Source organism: Cyclopterus lumpus, chromosome 6, assembly GCF_009769545.1.
Source record: "Cyclopterus lumpus isolate fCycLum1 chromosome 6, fCycLum1.pri, whole genome shotgun sequence".
In the NCBI taxonomy this organism is placed as follows: Eukaryota; Metazoa; Chordata; class Actinopteri; order Perciformes; family Cyclopteridae; genus Cyclopterus; species Cyclopterus lumpus.
In genome coordinates this window covers 25,348,175-25,366,476 of record NC_046971.1, presented here as the reverse complement: position 1 = coordinate 25,366,476, position 18,302 = coordinate 25,348,175, and the positions used below count along the sequence as shown (strand labels likewise).

Here is an 18,302-nt window from a genome sequence, read left to right as displayed (position 1 = left end):
AGTAGCAACTTGACAATAAGGAGAGGACGTTTAAGAGATAATATAGATGTTATAACTTCATAGGCTGAGACTGATTTCTTCCTCGAATTGTTTCTTGGTCGGGGCAACGAGCTGCAAACACAACACTGGCATAACATATGGCCTTATAACGTTAATACAGAAAATGTGTCAGCAACCAGTTTTCTATTTACACATCCAGCTGCACTGCAACATTAACATGTGCCATATGATGAAATGACATATACACTCTGCTATAGCTTCGGTCTCGTCCCCACCACTTTCTGAGGGAACAAGCCAGCACTTCGTTTTCAGGGGAAATAACGCCAATTGAAGGTCAACAATGATCATATTTCACGGTGGAGAGACAAATTAAATGCATCCATGTGATTATGCAACGGTGACGTAGTATTACACATCGCCAAAGTCAGCAGTGGGCAGAAGGGGAGGTGTATGGGTCCAACAAACAGGACTTTCAACCACTCCGCCTTTCCACCTTGGCCCTTTGGTCTGAATTGTACATGTCATCTGATGATGGTGCTTAATGTGAACTACTAAGCCCAAACTAATTGGTTTTCCTGTGGTTTAAGAGTGGATCCATTTATTGTTGCGTTACGGGGGAGAAAGGCCATTGTCGTGGGTAGAAATGTCACGCCACAGGAAGAAGCGTCACCACAACGGGTGGGAATGCTATCACCGCGGGAAGAGCTGTTCCCATTACAGGCCGAGACACAGACACACACATAGTCGAAGCAGGTGAAACCCGTCAGTGCACCCCGAGGTGGCAGCTGGGTGCAGGAACGTCATCGCCACTGGGTTGAAAGGAGTGAAACTGCAACAGGCTGAAACTCCTTCACAACAGGAGGTGGTGAGGTCAGGTGATGTAAGTGAGGATAACATCATAGTATGGGATATGCAGTTCTATGTAAAGATCAGTGGGTTCAAATCATAGACTGCATATAAGAAGTGGACGTAGTCCTCCTGACATAACCCGTTGGTATGTTGCAGTTTTGAGGCCTCGAGTTTGACGATTTCGCTGCCGCCATCTTTGATTACGGCCGTTGCCATGTTGTTTTTTTTAGCAACCAATGAACGGAGGTTACCATATTTTGAATAAGGAGGAGTGACGGAGAGACTTTCTCATTGACTTCAATACAATTGGAATTATTTTTGGTCAGTAGAGAGAATGTCCATTTTAAGAGACTTCCGCATTGGCTTCACTTGGCAGAACCGGAGATTGTCGTCTGTTTAAAATGTTATTATACAAGGTTTAGTGACGTTGTCATGGCACTATTACTATAACTATTACTGTAACTTTGTCTATTGAGGAAGTGTTATTTTCTCCACCTTAAATTTATGTTCCAAAGCTTTCTATTCATGATGCGCTCAGCTTAAAAATTGTATTGAGAATACTAGAAATAATGTAATAATACTGTACACTTATAGTTTGGATAGCTAAAATACTTTGATACCCATGAGCCTTTGCCTCCGTTATATGGAGACGAAGAAATGCAAAATGCAAACACTTTCATCACAGAATTCATGAAGAGATATGAAGATATGAAGGCCTGATTCTAAAGTAATGAAAACACAAACATTTCAGGTCACTATACCCTAACGATAAAAGTTATGAACATTTTATTCCATTTCTGCAAATAAATCCCCCTTAAAGCATAGAGAGAGGCTGGGTCAGCCTGCTGGGTCTGCTGCCACCGAGACCCGACCCCGGACTAAGGGGGCTGAAAATGGATGGATGGATGGATGGATGGAATACAAGTATGAACATTAACATGAGCGTGATATGTCCCCTTTAATGTCAACAGCCCTACAGTACAGCTGGTTCAAGTGAAAGGAAAAGTATGAGCGAATGGATGCACAAACAACACACAAAGTATGTAAAGCCATGAATATGTAAAAATAAACTGTCAAATACTGGTTATTTTCTGCAGTCTCCCCAGTCTTGGGTCAACAGAAGGCAAACATCTGTGTCAGTGTTTTATCAGCCAAAACTAGATTTTTAATTATGCATACAGTAAGTCATTAAAAAATGCAAATCCATCACAATTATACAGCAGAGGATGATGTGTGTGTTTTAATGGGTGTTCAGCATTAGAAACATCTGTGGCACACAGTAGCAAATTGTGGAACAAGTTGAGCTGTACCACACACACACACACACACACACACACACACACACACACACACACACACACACACACACAGCTTTTCCATCCACCCTGTCATTTTAGGCAGGGTGGTGGACTCTTTCCAGGTTTTGCTTGGAACGGCTTTTTTAAAGTATTTATATCTTCAAACTCCAGGACGCCTTGTCATTAGAAGGCCTCATATAGCAACAAGGCTGGTTCCACCCATCACAGCTCCACTCCCACACCCCTTTTCTCTCCGCATCCCCGCCTCTCATTGAGGCCAACACCTTTTGTGCTTTATGTTATATTAGTGATTTTTTTATTTTATTCGTTTTCTTTTAATTTATTTGCAGCCACCATGTACGGTAGCAAATATCTGGCTTTGCCATCATAAATCTACTAGTACCTTAAAGCACAGCCACATTCACCATCCAGTTCCCACTAAAACCCAATAAATTCTATAATAGATTTTGTAGATTTAAGGTTGTTAAAATTGAATTAAAACTATATATGGGGGGGGGGGGGGGGGGGGGGTCAATGAGGTTGGAAAAGACAGAGAAGAGTTTTTTGGGGTTAGAGAAAGAAAATTGAATTTTGGTTTGGTAGAAAGATCTTTTGGCTGCTGAGATAGAGGCAGAGAAGGAGGAGCGAAGAGAGTGATAGGCGAGCAGGTCGTCTACATGTTTAGATTTTCGCCAGTTCCTTTTTCAAAGCTCACAAGGTGGCTCTCTCGGGTCAGACAACCACGGAGCCGGAGAGGACTTGCGAACTGGTTGTGTCTAAAAAGGACAGAGAGAATCAAGAGATGAAGACAGAGTAGAGAGAAGAGTGTCTGTGGCAGAGTTAGGATGCATGAATGAGAAGGAGTCCGTTGAAGGAAGGGCAGATAGAACAGACGAGGCCAGAGAGGAGGGAGAGAGAGAATATTACAGGTGCAAAGTCTGTTGATATGGGCGAGTTGTCAGTTCCAGAGGCTGAGAGAGAGTAAGAGATGAAGAAGTGGAGTTACAGTGAGGTCAGATGTAGAGCAGTTTCTGGTGAAAATATAGTCGAGGTGGTTGCCGGTGAGTAGGAGGGGAGGGACTGAGCGAGAGAGCAAAGGAAGACAGTAAGAGTAGCAGGTCAGATGACTTCTCTGTCTGGATGTTCAAGTCACCCAGTAGGATGAGCGGGGGGCCGTTTTCTGGGAAGTTTGATAGGAGGACGTCTAGTTCTTCCAAGAAATCTCCAAAAAAACCAGGAGGATGGTAGAGAACAACAATGTTTATTTCAACCGGAAGAGTAACTGTCACAGCATGAAACTCAAAAGTCAGTGGGGTAAAAACACCATTTGGGTGAGATGAGTAGACCTTTGCCACCACCCCGACCAGAGGGTCTGGAAGTGTGGCTGAAGGAGAAGGCCGAGGAGAGAGCAGCAGGGGTAGATGTGTTGTCTGGTGTGATCCAAGTCTCAGTGAGAGCCAGGAAGTCCAGCGATTGATCGATAGCAAAGCCAGAAATTCAATTCAATTCAGTTTATTTTGTATAGCCCAATATCACAAATTACAAATTTGCCTCAGAGGGCTTTACAATCTGTACACATACGACATCCCTGACCTTTGACCTCACATCGAATGAGGAAAAACTCCCCAAAAATAACCTTTCACAGGGAAAAAAGGGAAGAAACCTTCAGGAGAGCAACAGAGGAGGATCCCTCTCCCCGGATGGACATGAATAGATGTCATGTGTACAGAATGAACAGCATTTACAAAGTTACATAAACATATTACATGAATATGACAATGTATGAATGGAACTCCAATCCATGAAACAGAAGGAGGTAGAGAGGAGGGGGGGCGGGGCATCAGCAGGGCCAATGGGAGGCCGGCTCACCAGCATCAGACACCTCCAGGTCCAATGGACCCTATGAGACGTGAAGTCACAACGACTCCGGGGAGGAAGCAGAGTTAATAAGGTGCAATGGAGAGATGTAAATTCATCCATAAGGAGAGAGAGAAGAAAAGATAGGTGCTCAGTGTATCCTAAAACACCCCCCAGCAGCCTATAAGCCTATAGCAGCATATCAAGGGGCTTGACCAGGGCAAACCTGATTCAGCCCTAACTATAAGCACTATCAAACAGGAAAGTCTTAAGTCTATTCTTGAATGAGGTGACTGTGTCTGCCTCTGTGTCAGAAATGAAGTCTGCCGTGCGGTTAGCTGCCATTCCAGAGGCCCCCTGTGACGAGGTGCTGGGTCTGTGTGTAGAACGGGTGGGAGAGATAACAGGGAGGGATTTCGATATATGTGTGAACGAGTCTGAGGCCTATATTATCTACAAGTTGATATACAGTACATAGGATCAAACAGTACAGACTAGCCATCTAGTAGCCCTAATACGGCAAATACAATAGTACTCTAGCAGGTACACTTATTTAAAGAAGGTACTTAGCCAGGATCCAAGTGGTCCAGTAGTCTAGCCTCACAGGTAGAGATGCACACTGAAGTAGTGCTTTCCTGAAGTTGGTTTTAAAGCCCTTAAATCAGCTGTGTCGGCCATTCCACTAACGAACGGCTGGGGGAGTGGCCGACACAGCTGATCGGGACCAAGTGGGCTCAATAGTTGATCCACTCTTTAATCATTGAAGGTTGACAAGAATAGCTACTTCCTGCCAACGCTGAATTCAGGATAGGATCAGACAGTACAGACTAGCAATCTAGTAGCCCCAATACAGCAAATGCAATAGTACTCGAGCAGATAAACTTATTAAAAGAAGGTACTTAGCCAGGGTCCAAGTGGTCCAGTAGTCTAGCCTCACAGGTAGAGATGCATCCAGCTCCTGACCTGGGCCTGGCCTCCCCCTCCCAATGGCCCTGCCTTCTTCTTTGTCCGTCTTGGTGAAGAGGGAGCTGAGCCGGAAGGCAAAGCTCTCCATTTATTGGTCGGTCTACGTTCCAACCCTCATCTATGGTCACGAACTCTGGGTCGTGACCGAAAGAACGAGATCTCGGATACAAGCGGCCGAAATGAGCTTCCTCCGTAGGGTGGCCGGGCTCAGCCTTAGAGATAGGGTAAGGAGCTCGGACATCAGGGGGGAGCTTGTAGTCGAGTCGCTGCTCCTTCGTGTCGAAAGGAGTCAGCTGAGGTGGTTCATCTAGTCAGGATGCCTCCTGGACGCCTCCCATTAGAGGTTTTCCGGGCACGTCCAACTGGTAGGAGGCCCCGGGGAAGACCGAGGACACGCTGGAGGGATTATATCTCCCGGCTGGCCTTGGAACGCCTCGGGATCCCCCAGAATGAGCTTGAAAGTGTTGCGGGTGAGAGGGAAGCCTGGGTCAGCCTGCTGAACCTGCTGCCACCGCGACCCGACCCCGGATAAGCGGCTGATAATGGATGGATGGATGGATGGATGGATCTGTACCGTGACAAACATACTTATTTAAGACAAGCCATGATGTTTTACCAAACCGATACCAATAAGTTATGTTAGATAGCATTGTGGTTTCCGTTTACAAAGTTAACCACATTTTTAAAACTGCAACCATAGTGCGGTGGAAAATACATTCTCCTAAAAATGTAATTGAATGCAGTTTAGTTGTTTTGTTATTTTGGAGCCGACTTATGGAGCCGGTTTATTTTCATAGTTTACTTTGAATGATTTCCAAAATGAAACTGAAATTCTAAATGTATCAGGAATTAGGTACCGATGTGTGACTCATATCAGGATAGTCTCACTGTTTAACTTTATAAACCACCCTGAGTTTAAATACATGGTGGCTGTAAAAAAAAATATTAAGGAAGTAGGAAGGTGCAGGGATGGGTTGAGGTGAAGGGGGCCTGGGAGAAGCAGTAGTCAAGGGAGGAGGTGGAGGTAAAATTGGTGTGTAATTACTCGCTAACTCTCTTAAATTAAAGGGGAGGACAGTGCTGCCAACCTCCTGCTGGTGCCTGAAGTCTGCACCAGCATCCCTCCTCCCCTCCTTTCCCTTTTATTCCTCCTCTCCTGCTCTCTCACTAAAACCATTTATCTGAGCCAACCACAGTGAATTTTGACAGTACTTTAATTTCTAAACTGCCACAGAAGCTTTCAGGTACCACAAGAGACATGATGGTCCAACTGGCTATGTGCCAGAGGTGAGAGGATTTGACATCTATATCTCAAAGAAAACAAAGTCTCTATAAACAGGATGAGAAATGTAATTGGGATCGATTGCAATGTGTTTTCTGTGTGTCAGTGGGAGAAAGCAATCATGTTTTTTGATCATGAGTTTTCCCTGATCGATGTGAGGTCAAAGGTCAGGGATGTCGTATGTGTACAGATTGTAAAGCCCTCTGAGGGGAATTTGTAATTTGTGATTTTGGGCTATACAAAATAAACTGAATTTAATTGAAATTGAATTGAATTATATATTATTATATTATTATATATATGTATATTTTCAGGTTGTGTGTTCACAATGAATGTAGTTATTGTCTAAAACAAGGAGGTTAGACCAGCTGTAAGACAGACATGGTAGTCTGGTCCTGGCAGTCGAGATATGACGCAGAGATTCATTTGAGACTGTCTTGGTGTGTTCACAGCACAATAAAGTCCTCTGGATTGCTGAATGGAAATTGTCATCCTTAACTTTAAAAAAGAAAAAGGTTGTCCTTTGGTACTCAGCATGAAGGGCAATACCGGTACTTACCCCTGAAAAACAACAGCTTCCTATGGCGGAAAACATAGTTGATGAGAGCGGACAAAAACGATAAAGTTGCAGGCCAAAATCTGAACGACACTAAAAAGCTCTGCAGAGCTGTAGGGAACTGTGACATTTGCTGCGAGTTTGTCACTAAAAGATTCCGGTCACGTTGCACATCGTCAATTAAGATAGTGCTAACATAAAACCGATATTTGCTAGTGCAGCTTTAAAGTTGCAATGCTTCCATCTGTGGCAGTTAGCTTGGTAACAAACCCACACTGAGTAGGCAGGAGATGGAGACAGCTTCTGTCAGACAGAGCGAGAGGCTTTGTTTTGTCCCAGAAGCAGAACATACCAGCGTCTGCATGTTCGTACCCACTGAACTGGGAAAAAAAGACCTGGAGCGGCTCACAACAACAAGAGCAATACGTTTCTCTCTCTCCCCCTCGTTTCTCGCCCACTACGCCCTTCACACCCCCCCACACTGCAGTCTCCACACCTCCACAGTTACTACCGATCAGTGTCTTTAAGTACAGTATTCGGCTGAGAGCTTCCAGTTTTAGACCCTTATTGCAATTCCAATGTGTTACTGCATAGCGGCACATAAAGATGTGGCGTATCGTAGACATTCGTTCTTGAGTGTGTTCTGTGAGCGGACATTTGACAAATTGATATTTTTCATTCCGTCTGTCAGAATATTTTAGCAGCGATGGTAGGCCCCAGTGTTGAGTCGATGAAAGGGGAAACTCATTTTCATTATACTCTTTTTGGTACATGCTGCTCTGTTTCCTCGGCTTCTGCCAGACTGGATATTTCAGCTCCACAAATATGTATTGAAGGCAGCGCCTCTCAGGAGGCAGAAGAGATTCATTCTAATTGGTTTATTAAACTTGAACAGAGCCAAAGGACCTCGGTGTGTATTTGACTAAAAACTATTACTCAAAGCCCAGTGTGAAAAACCCATTGGAAGAGCTACCAAATTATGTCTTTTCCCCTCCGGAGCCTGCAGCCACGAAACAATCCTTCACTTTTAATCTGGTGAGTAGAGGTCAAATTGACTATTTTTGTTGATTGGTAATGGGACAGTCAGTGAGTCGGTGAAACGGTTTGCAAGTCAAAGTTGAGTCATACATTTCCATGACGATGAGCCTCTGTCAAATTACATGAAAAGGAACCCTGTGATGTTCAAGGATGAAGTCGTTCTCTATGTTCTATTTAGTCTTTCTGTTCAAATCTTTACAATCAGATCACAATCAGTGATGGGCAGGCGGCATAACTAAGTATTGTGTTACAACAGTGTCGTTTTTAGGTAGGGCATTACATGAAATTCATTAATTACATCAGTTTTCTTCCTTTTTTTGTGTGCGCACAACATTAGGAAACCAGATAACATGAATACTTCTGTAATAAATGTGATAGGGCCAAGGGACCACCCCTCAACAAAATACAAAGAACATAATAGACAAAAAGAAAGAAACCAAAATCAGCCGATAATAATCATGTCTGGCAAGACATGTCAGGGAAGGTGGCACACATACAGCAAAAGAGAGGAGATAGGCCTTAAGTTGTCTACTTTACCTGCTGTGTCTTCTTACTGGCTAGCTAACCACTGTAAAATAGCATTTCAAATACCTCCAAACTGTACCTTAGATTATAATCATATTTTACCCGATGACAGCAGACTGCAGCAGAGCCGGAGGACATTACATTTAATTACATTCATTTTGTGGACTCATCCTTTCACTAAAGCTAAGCTTACACCAAGTATTTACCCTAAAATATAATAATTTATGGGGGAATTATGGGGACGTGCACTTTGTCCCCATAAGGAAGGCGGCCCCCACCGTGACAGTGTAATCAGATTAATGTCCCCACAAAAAACAAGGCCAAGCACACACACACACACACACACACACACACAATATACTCATGTTGCCTAGATGATGAAAAACAAAATCAGTTGTAAATTGGGTTAAGAAAGTCAAGATGAACCCTTCTAGAGTACGCTATTTAACAATGTAAATGTATACCTTACTTTTTAAAATATCAAATCCAAAAATTGTTTCTTTCTCTAAAACCCAAATGACGTGTGCTTTTGAAAACTAAGACCAACCAAATTCAACCAATAAAATCATGACACCCGTCCTCAATCATTAACTTTTAGCCACAAGGGGGGTGTGTGTGGAGCCCCGTCACCTATAGTTTTATACCGCGCTGCACTCTAAGCCTGCCCACTTTTTAGAGGTCCAATCAAATGCGAAGGAGGATTATAATCCCTTTTATAACTGTACACCGCTCACATATTACATTTCACTGGGGAACGATCACAGTGCAGAACCTCGAGACGTCAGTCGTATGCAAGATTACCAACCAGTGAACATACAGTACTTAGATCTGAATCATATTTACAGGCTCTACTACTGAGTACGTGTGGACAGGGCACTCTCCTCTGCTGCAGCCTGTGGTTTAAGCTGATAAGCCTGGCTTATTTCTTTTACATGAAACCCCGGCTGGTGCAGCTTTAAGGAAGTTGTGTCGGCAGCTCGTTGCAGTCATCACTGGTCATCATGTGTCCTTGGGACCGGCAGTGAGCGATGACCGTAATGTGACCATTACATATGTATGTGACGATGTGTAAAGGTGAAGCTGTCAGGCTTTCATCGTGGCATGATTCAAACAGGATGGACTTCCTGGCAATGAGAATGAGGACAGGCTGTTAAGTGGCCAGCTAAGCATCATCTCTTTCACTCTGCTTGGTACGAGGGAGCCACGTTACATTCAGCAAAGGCTTAAACATGATAAATGCCAGAATTGTGAATTAGCATCGTTAACGCCCCAATAATACCACATAAGGCTATACTTTCTGCCTCATATGTCCTCTATCGAAGTCCTGCTTTCAGACATCCATGAAGGAAAGTATGTCATTCATAACAGCAGCAACATTCAGAGACCTGCTGAAGACAAGGAACCAGGACAAATAAGGAAGCTGTTAAGATGAGTAAGCTGAGTGTCTGACGTCACCGAAATATAGAAGAAATGGTTCCATATGGAAAACGTCACAGCAAGGCCTGTAGGGAGGGGGGTCAAATCATTGAAGATGTTCATATTCATATTGTAGTGTTAAACAATAGCACCAAGAGTCATTTTAAATACATTATGGTTTTGTTATACTATAAGAATACATTTATTTAGAAAAATGTCAACATTATTATGAAGTGTAATTGATATAGGGCTTTATTAAAATCTGAATTGCTTCAAAGTAATACAATATTAAATTCGTTAAAAAAAAATGTCACAATGGTATATGATGGAAAAGTATATGATGGTAACGTTAACCATGGACATATCTCAGTTTAGCATGCTAACATATGCTCGTAAGCACTGAACACAAAGTAAAGAGGAGGCTGGTTGGAATGTTTATTATTTTTGCAGGTATTTGCTCCAAGACAAAAAGCAATTCTGACCTGATGATAGTTGGAAATGAAAAGTCAGATATCAGTTTTATTTCAGCTCATGAATATTGGTAGCACATTTATGCCATCCCATCCAGTGGGATTGATTCAGTGTGGGGCTCAATATCACAACATGAAATAAGTTCAGATAGTAAATACATTGCTGCATTTCTCCATCAATTACTACATTTTGTAATCCGGTTATAACTTATAGCTTCTTTATCACAATTTTCCAGTAACTGAAATGTTCAAAGAGAGGATCTGAAGATACAACTGTGGACCTAAATGTGTCCACAGCCATGTCATTACAGAACATGCCCAGTCTATTTTCCCCGTACAGAAACATGAAATCAGCCGACCACACCCACAGAGCGAGCAGGCCGGTGGGGTTCGTCCTGAGTCCGGCCGGCTGCTGTTTGGCTTCTTTAAATCTGCAGCAGGTCTGTCATTATGTGAGCAGAGCTGTTGGGTGTGTCTGACAGGCAGCCAGCCAGAGAGTGGAAACCAGGCCACAGCAGGAAACATCTGTCCTGCTGTCTTCAGCGTCAGAGCACACTGCCCCCTCCTGGGTTCCACCAGTACTACTACGCTGTGCTCAGACCCCCCCCCCTCCGGCTCATACACATGCTGGTTACTGTCCTGTAATCCAAACTGCAAAGAATCCTAAACATACAGATTTGTCAGGTTTTGCTTGGTGTTTTAATTAACATTAATGTTGTACACATTAATGATATCTCTTACCCTCTACAAGTGCCAACCGCAGACTGCGTTGGCACTTCTTGTGGAAATGGCAATTTATTTATAGAGCACATTTCATCACACGTAAAGTGCGTTGTATTTAAAGGACCAGTGTGTAGGATTTAGGAGGGTTCCTGTGGCAGAAATGGAATGAAATATAATGGAATGGGATATAATATTCGTATGTTTTAATTAGTGTTTAATCCCCTGAAACTAAGAAGTGTTTTTGCCTATATGAGCCCTTAATACCTACATAAGGAGCGGATCCTCTTGATGGAGTCCACCATGTTGCACTGACATGTTTCTACAGAACGGACAAAAGCAAACACCGGCTCTACAGAGGGCCTTTTGTGCTTTTACGTTACCTGAAGGCCACCTTAGTTCTCCCACACACTTCACCACGAGATGGTATTATATCATACACACTGCTCCTTCAAAGACAACATATCGAAATATAGGCATACTTACCCTAACCTTAGACCAAGTTTCCACCCTAAAATGTAAAATATTTAAGGGGGGGTTATGGGGATGTGCATTTTGTCCCCACAAGGAAGGAGAGTCCCCACAATGTGACTGTATGAAAATATGTATACCCCACATCATGAGTAATACACACACTGGATCTAATACTGGGTACAGCTAGAGGACCTCTGCCAGATCCAGATCTGACCATGAGCAGGATTGTGAAGGTGATCCTGTGTTGTACCGAGAACCAATGAAGGGATTTCAGTACCAGGAAGAGTACTATGTTCAAATGTTAGTGTATGTCAGGACTGTCTGTTTGGATAATTCCACAAATACAGTAGTCCAACCTGCTTGAGATAAATGCATGAACCATTCAGTTTGAGATATCAATGCTCTAATATTTGATACGTTGTTAATTATATAACAATGTTCTGATGAAATCTGTTTGTGCGGGGGCATCAGCAGGGCCACCGAGGCAGGAGTCTGGACCATTATGCAGGAGGCATCGCGAAAGAGGAGGGACAATGAAGCCTGAGGCCAGGCCCTTGAGGCAGGGCCATTGGGAAGGAGGCAGGGCCCAGGCCAGGGGCTGGATGCAGGAAGCAGGGGCAAGGACCCAGGAGCCAGGACCAGCTTCAGACACAGCCAGGTCCAATGGACCCTATGAGGCGAGAAGGCATACTCAGGGGAGGAAGCAGAGTTAGTAATGTGCAATGAACATTGAGTTCAGTATCTGAAATAATGCCAATATGTCGTGACTCTTTATTATGAGACAGCGATGCAAGGTGAAAAAGAAGGAAGGAAGGAAGGAAGGAAGGAAGGAAGGAAGGAAGGAAGGAAGGAAGGAAGGAAGGAGGCCTTCTTGTATAGTGCTATATGTTATTACAATGTTAAGATTATGGGAGAGAAATTCTTTAAAAGAAAGTTGGAATATGGATTTTAATGCAGATCCGGTGGGGAATTATTTTTGCATGTGGTATAATATGGTAAAATGTGTTGATTTAGCACACTGATTAACAATTAAATATATTTTTGAAAACGTTTTCTGTTCCAGCAAAGTAAGTAACTTGTGATATAGAGGATCAAATCCGTCAGTGTGAATAATGTTTCCATGCGCCAACACATATGCTGCTCACAGACTGCAGCGGCCTCCGTAAATAAGGCTAGAACTAAATCCCATCCCAGGATGTAGCTTACAGATACCGTGCAGCTAACTACTTCACTCCTGTCCCTACATGTCCCTTTCTTACATAGGTCCTATTTATTTTAATGTATTTAAGTTAAGGCATTTTATTATATTTTATTTTTTATATTTTTCATTATTAGTACATTTTCACAGAGCTGGCCACCATAACCGGAGCCCTGACACACCAGTCTAAAATCACAGCAAACCCCATAATGACGATATTTGTTTTTGGAAAAAATCCTTCCAAAAATGAATTATTATAATATTTATTATTGATTTTCCAGCTTTATGACATGTTGTGTTACATTACAAACATTTGTTCCAACAGTGCCCTACAAATTCTAACAATATGAAGTACCCGATATGATTTCGGCCCTGATTACATCTGGTATTTAAGAATGTCTAGTGATCCGATCAGATGAGGACAACAGGTGACGTGTGTCCCAGGCCGACTCTGCAGGTGGTCCGAGCCACCCAATCACAGAGTGTCTCGGTGGTCGTTTACGATTGGAAGTGGGCCTGGTAGGCCAGTAGGTAACCGTCGTTGTACATGTAGATCTGCCTGTTGGTGGGGTTATAGCTCAGGCTGGCCACTCCTTTAGCCACCTTCTCCAGCGGCAGTGCTAAAGAGTTGTCCTCTTTGCCCGTTGCTGTGTCGAAGGCGTAGAACACCTCTTCCTGGAATTCGTCCACATACCGAGTGGCATACAGCACACCGCACACCATGAACGCGTTGCTCACCGCCTTCTTGAACAGCCTCGTCTCCCACGTCTGTGTGACATTGAGCGTCTCGGCCTCACCGTCCCAAACCAGCCGGCTCACTACTAGATTACCGTGGTTACCGACAGTGGCATACAGGGCCCACAGTCCCGACTCGTCTGCCTCTACGTCCACATCGCTATTGGCACGGCAGTCATAGTAACAATATGGGAACTTGTTCGTGAAACCCACGCCGATGCCGGGGAGGGTCACCCGGTGGACGCTGTTGCTGTTCAAGTCGTAGCGGCAGACATCTGCAGAGCGGGAGCAGTGATAGTACAGCGCTTCTCCGTGTAGGACGCCACTGGGACCCTCAATGGCGTTGGCGTGAGTGTAGGATGGAGCTACGGTGAAGTCCTTGTGGTTGGTGGAGGCCATGAAGTCTTCGTAGGTTTGGTACAGGCGCAGGGTGTTGCCCCAGATGTGGCTGTTGAGTAGAGGCTGAACCCAGTAGCTGTTCCCCTGGCCCTTGCTGTCCATCTGGGCCTGTTTGCCCCACGAACCGGAGGTGCAGGTCTTACCGTAGGGACTGACCTTAGTCATGACAGGATCGCTAATGTTGGAGATCAGGCCCTTGAGGCAGTACCTGTCCTGGCCTGGAAACAGAGACGTGAGAATGTGAATGCACAGTGCAGTCTATAATAATAATAATAATCCATATAGTGCTTTTCAAGATACTCAAAGACACTTTACATTATACACAGCTACGGGGAGCAATGCAGGGTTAAGTGTCTTGCTCAAGGACACATCGACTAGGGCAGGGATTGAACTGCCAACCCCTTGATTGAAAGACGGGCATGCTAACCACTGACCCATAGTCGCCCCAGCTAGAGCAGAGGTAGCCAACACGGGGCCAGAGGGAGCCAAAGAATCGCCCGTGTCTAAATAAAAGCACGAGTCACTGGCAGAATTTGGTCAAGGCTTTTTTTCCTGAGGCTAGCGTATATATATATATATATATATATATATATATATATATATATATATATATATATATATATATATATTATTTTACAACAGGACTGTATTAATAACCTGATTGCCAGCCGGCTTACCCGAAGTGTAGGAATAATTTCTGTTCATTCTGAAACTGTTGCTGGACACACAATCGAGGTAATTACTGTAATGGGAAACCCAAAAGGAAATTGATGAAGTCTTTGACGAAGTAAGATTGTTTTCCCGGCCTTGTGGATGCCCCATACGATGGTACCTCATGGTTTGAGAACCACTTTAAGGAGGGGCAGGAACTTGGACACCAGGATGCATCCGTTCAACCACATTTACATTTAGCTTACAGATAATGTTCAGTTTCAAATTCTGGGGTGGCATTTTTCACACATAACCATTTAATCAATGTAACAGTATTTGGATCGTTCAGTTGTTTGACAGAAATACCAAAGACATTTTTTATTCATGTTATTAATTACTGCACTGCACACTGTACAATGTTGATAGGCAACATATGTTATTATGGAGGTAAAAAAAAATGATTACAGTTTTTGCAATGAATAAGTGAGCGTTCCCTGACACACTTTAACACACGTTCACCAACACGCGCACACAGTGTGCTTACCTCTAAAGTCTTTGGGGATGGACTTGCAGGACTCAGCGCTGTTCTTCACGTAGCGAAGCTTCTCTTTGAGAGTCTTCATGTTAATCGTGTTCCACATCTTCATCCTGTCTACATATGTACGCAGTTTATCCATCTAACACACACACACACACACACACACACACACACACACAGTTACTGTTAAAACACACATCTCTTTGTCACACAAAAGACCAACATACATGCAAAATACAAAATATCTTACATTTCTTGCAAAAGTAACACAAAACTACAAAAACTAATCTAAAAAATTAATTTTTTTGACATGTCCAAAGGAGCTAACCGTATAACCTGTGTTAACCAAGATATTTAAAAATTACAGATAATGTGCTTATGGTTCTATGGGCACAGAATAGATTACTACTTTAGTTTGTGCTTTCAATAATCTTGCCGCAAGTAAAAAATAAACTAAGATACGCTGTATGTGCATGGTGACTTTACATATCGTCTTAAAAGGTTTAAAATAATTTGGTTATATTTGTCCATATGATCATATGTATTCTCTTGATCCTTCACTATATTTCAGTTTTTTAAATTTTATTTCTGTTTTGTACCGATGCCATTACACAATGTAGCATTCCTATTGACATGACATTTTTCTTTGCTGCGTCATATTGCTATTTCCCTTCCTGTTACTCATGTGAACTCTTGCTCTGGACATGAGGAGGACTCTGGAGTGTCTCTGTTCTGCGGTACCTCGTTGGAGACTTTGGTTGTTTGGGCGTTGTTGAACTGGCTGTGGATGGCACCGATGTCTGTCTCCAGCTGGCTGAGCTGCTGGCCCAGCAGGCGCAGAGGCAAGTCGGTGTAAAGGCCCCGGTTGTGCAGGTACTGGTGAGGCTTCAGCCGCTCCGTCACGTTCTTGATCAGAACCTGGACCTGAGGGAGACGTCTGCTGGACAACTCCACCTGCAGGGAACCACAGACACTCTGAATGCGTTTTCAGGATTCCAGGTTCAAGTATTCTGAAATGTTCTGTTCCTCGTTTCCACCGGGTACTGTCCCCATGAATGGATTTCTGAACGGGCCTCCAGGGAGTGTCAAGGACCTTCAGCTACAAAATGTCTCAAAGAGAACAATACAAACCAGGAAGAGACTCAAAACGACCACAAAGAAACATAGAGCGACTGCAAAGAGACTACAAATACGCACATAACAACTACAGAGAAACACAAAACAACTACAACGCCATGCAAAACAACTACAGACACAAAACAACCAAAAAGAGACAAACTGACCAGAGACAGAAAACACAGAATGACCACAAAGAAACACAAAACAACTCGAAAGAGACTCAAAATGACCACAAACAACGACGAAGAGGCAAAACATTTTTACAAAGAGACACAAAACCAGAGAGATAGATATCGACTACAAAGAGAAACAAAACAACAACAACAAGAGGCCAAACACATATGAAGCACTGGGGCCTCATGATGTGCTCTTAGTAGTGAGAAGCGGAGCTTCTAGAAATGTATGCAAATGAGCACATATTTAATAAGTTCACTCCTCATTTGCGTATTTAAACCTAGCATTTCCGCAGACTTCTCATACAAAGAAAAATACTGTAAGTGATCAACTGTGGACGTTTCATTAATATCCACCGTGTGCATGTTAAGTGCTGCTGAGGTCTCACCTTCTCCTGCAGGCTGCTCACAGATGCCTCACAGGACTGGACCTGGCGCAGCGCGGCGCTGTAGCTCCCAGCGGGGAACAGCCACAGGTCTGGGTCCACCTGGCAGACACACGAGCCGTCCTTCCTCTGGCCCGACACCCGCTGGGCCCGGACGTCCCCCTGCACTCACACGCCGGGAAAGAAAGAACACTGAGGTTGCATCCAGGAGGCCGACAGGCACAGGAAAGAGACAAACACATGTGCTATGAGCATCTTATTGAGGAGGACATCTCACCGATGAGAGCAGCAGCAGCAGCAGCAGCATGTCGACAGCTGGACAGATGTGTGGCGGCCTGACGCTGGCGGGACTGAAGTCACCTCCTCTTCTCTTCTCTCGGATACACTGAGTTGGTTCCTGACCGTCACCACACATCATGGGAACCACTGGGAACCACTCCCAGGGATGTGAAACTGTGGACTTTCACAGCAGTTCAGATCAATTCAGGACTCCCCCCAGAGGTCATCATTTCCCCTTTGCAATGCCTGCAATGTGTCTCATTTCAAAACCCACAGCGTCATGCTAGTGCTTATGAAATAAATGGAGAGTGAAAAAGATGAATGGCTAATGTCTCCTTAGTGAGCATTAAAACAACAACGGTTGCTTGTGTTGGGCGAAGTAAACAGAAGTTCATGAGAAGTAAGTTTTGGAAGTACAAGAACACAAACTGGCCGAACCTTTGGCTCTGCGTCGAGGCCTACATGAACACAGTAGCGGGCAAGGAGCCAATCAGAGAGAGCTTGTTACACCCCAGGGTTCATTTGGATTGTTCTCACTCAGCAGCGCACGTATCTTACAAGGAGACAACCATGCTTTGAGCGCGAGGAAACAAAAGGTATATTGATCGCTTTATAATTGAAACAATTATTCCATTCAATTCAATTCAATTCAGTTTATTTTGAATATCCCAATATCACAAATTACAAATTTTACCTCAGAGGGCTTTACAATCCGTACACATGCGACATCCCTGACCTTTGACCTCACATCGGATCAGGAAAAACTCCCAAATAATAGAAAAAAAACTTTCACCAGGAAAAAAGGTAAGAACCCTTCAGGAGAGCAACAGAGGAGGATCCCTCTCCCCGGATGGACAGATGAATAGATGTCATGTGTACAGAATGAACAGCATTTACAAAGTTACATAAACACATTACATGAATATGACAATGTATGAATGGAACTCCAATCCATTAAACAGAAGGAGGTAGAGAGAAGGGGGGGCGGGGCATCAGCAGGGCCAACGCGGGAGGCCGGCTCACCAGCATCAGACACCTCCAGGTCCAATGGACCCTATGAGACGTGAAGTCACAACGACTCCGGGGAGGAAGCAGAGTTAATAAGGTGCAATGGAGAGATGTAAATTCATCCATAAGGAGAGAGAGAAGAGGAGATAGGTGCTCAGTGTATCCTAAAACATCCCCCAGCAGCCTATAAGCCTATAGCAGCATATCAAGGGGCTGGACCAGGGAAACCTGATTCAGCCCTAACTATGAGGACTATTAAAGAGGAAAGTCTTAAGTCTATTCTTGAATGAGGTGACTGTGTCTGCCTCCCGGACTGAAAGTGGAAGCTGGTTCCATAAAAGAGGAGCTTGATAACTGAAGGCTCT

The 18,302-nt window shown here is 43.8% G+C and overlaps 1 protein-coding gene across 1 annotated transcript; it reads right to left on the bottom strand.

Annotated features, from left to right (window-relative positions):
- Positions 1–12,896: 12,896 nt before the first annotated feature.
- LOC117731718 (olfactomedin-like) lies at positions 12,897–17,127 on the bottom strand. The gene is made up of 5 exons (XM_034534048.1): positions 16,928–17,127; positions 16,654–16,812; positions 15,714–15,926; positions 14,979–15,111; positions 12,897–14,001 (listed from the first exon to the last, which is right to left on the bottom strand). The coding sequence occupies exons 1-5, from the start codon at positions 17,066–17,068 to the stop codon at positions 13,148–13,150; spliced, it is 1,500 nt and encodes a 499-aa protein (XP_034389939.1). The 5' UTR covers positions 17,069–17,127; the 3' UTR covers positions 12,897–13,147.
- Positions 17,128–18,302: the final 1,175 nt, after the last annotated feature.

Coding starts and splice junctions, on each gene's coding strand:
- LOC117731718 (XM_034534048.1), bottom strand. CDS start 17,068: ATGATGTGTGGTGACGGTCAGGAACCAACTCAGTGTATCCGAGAGAAG. Junction 16,813..16,927: donor TGCTGCTGCTGCTCTCATCG/GTGAGATGTCCT, acceptor GTGTGAGTGCAG/GGGGACGTCCGGGCCCAGCG. Junction 15,927..16,653: donor TGAGCAGCCTGCAGGAGAAG/GTGAGACCTCAG, acceptor GGTTCCCTGCAG/GTGGAGTTGTCCAGCAGACG.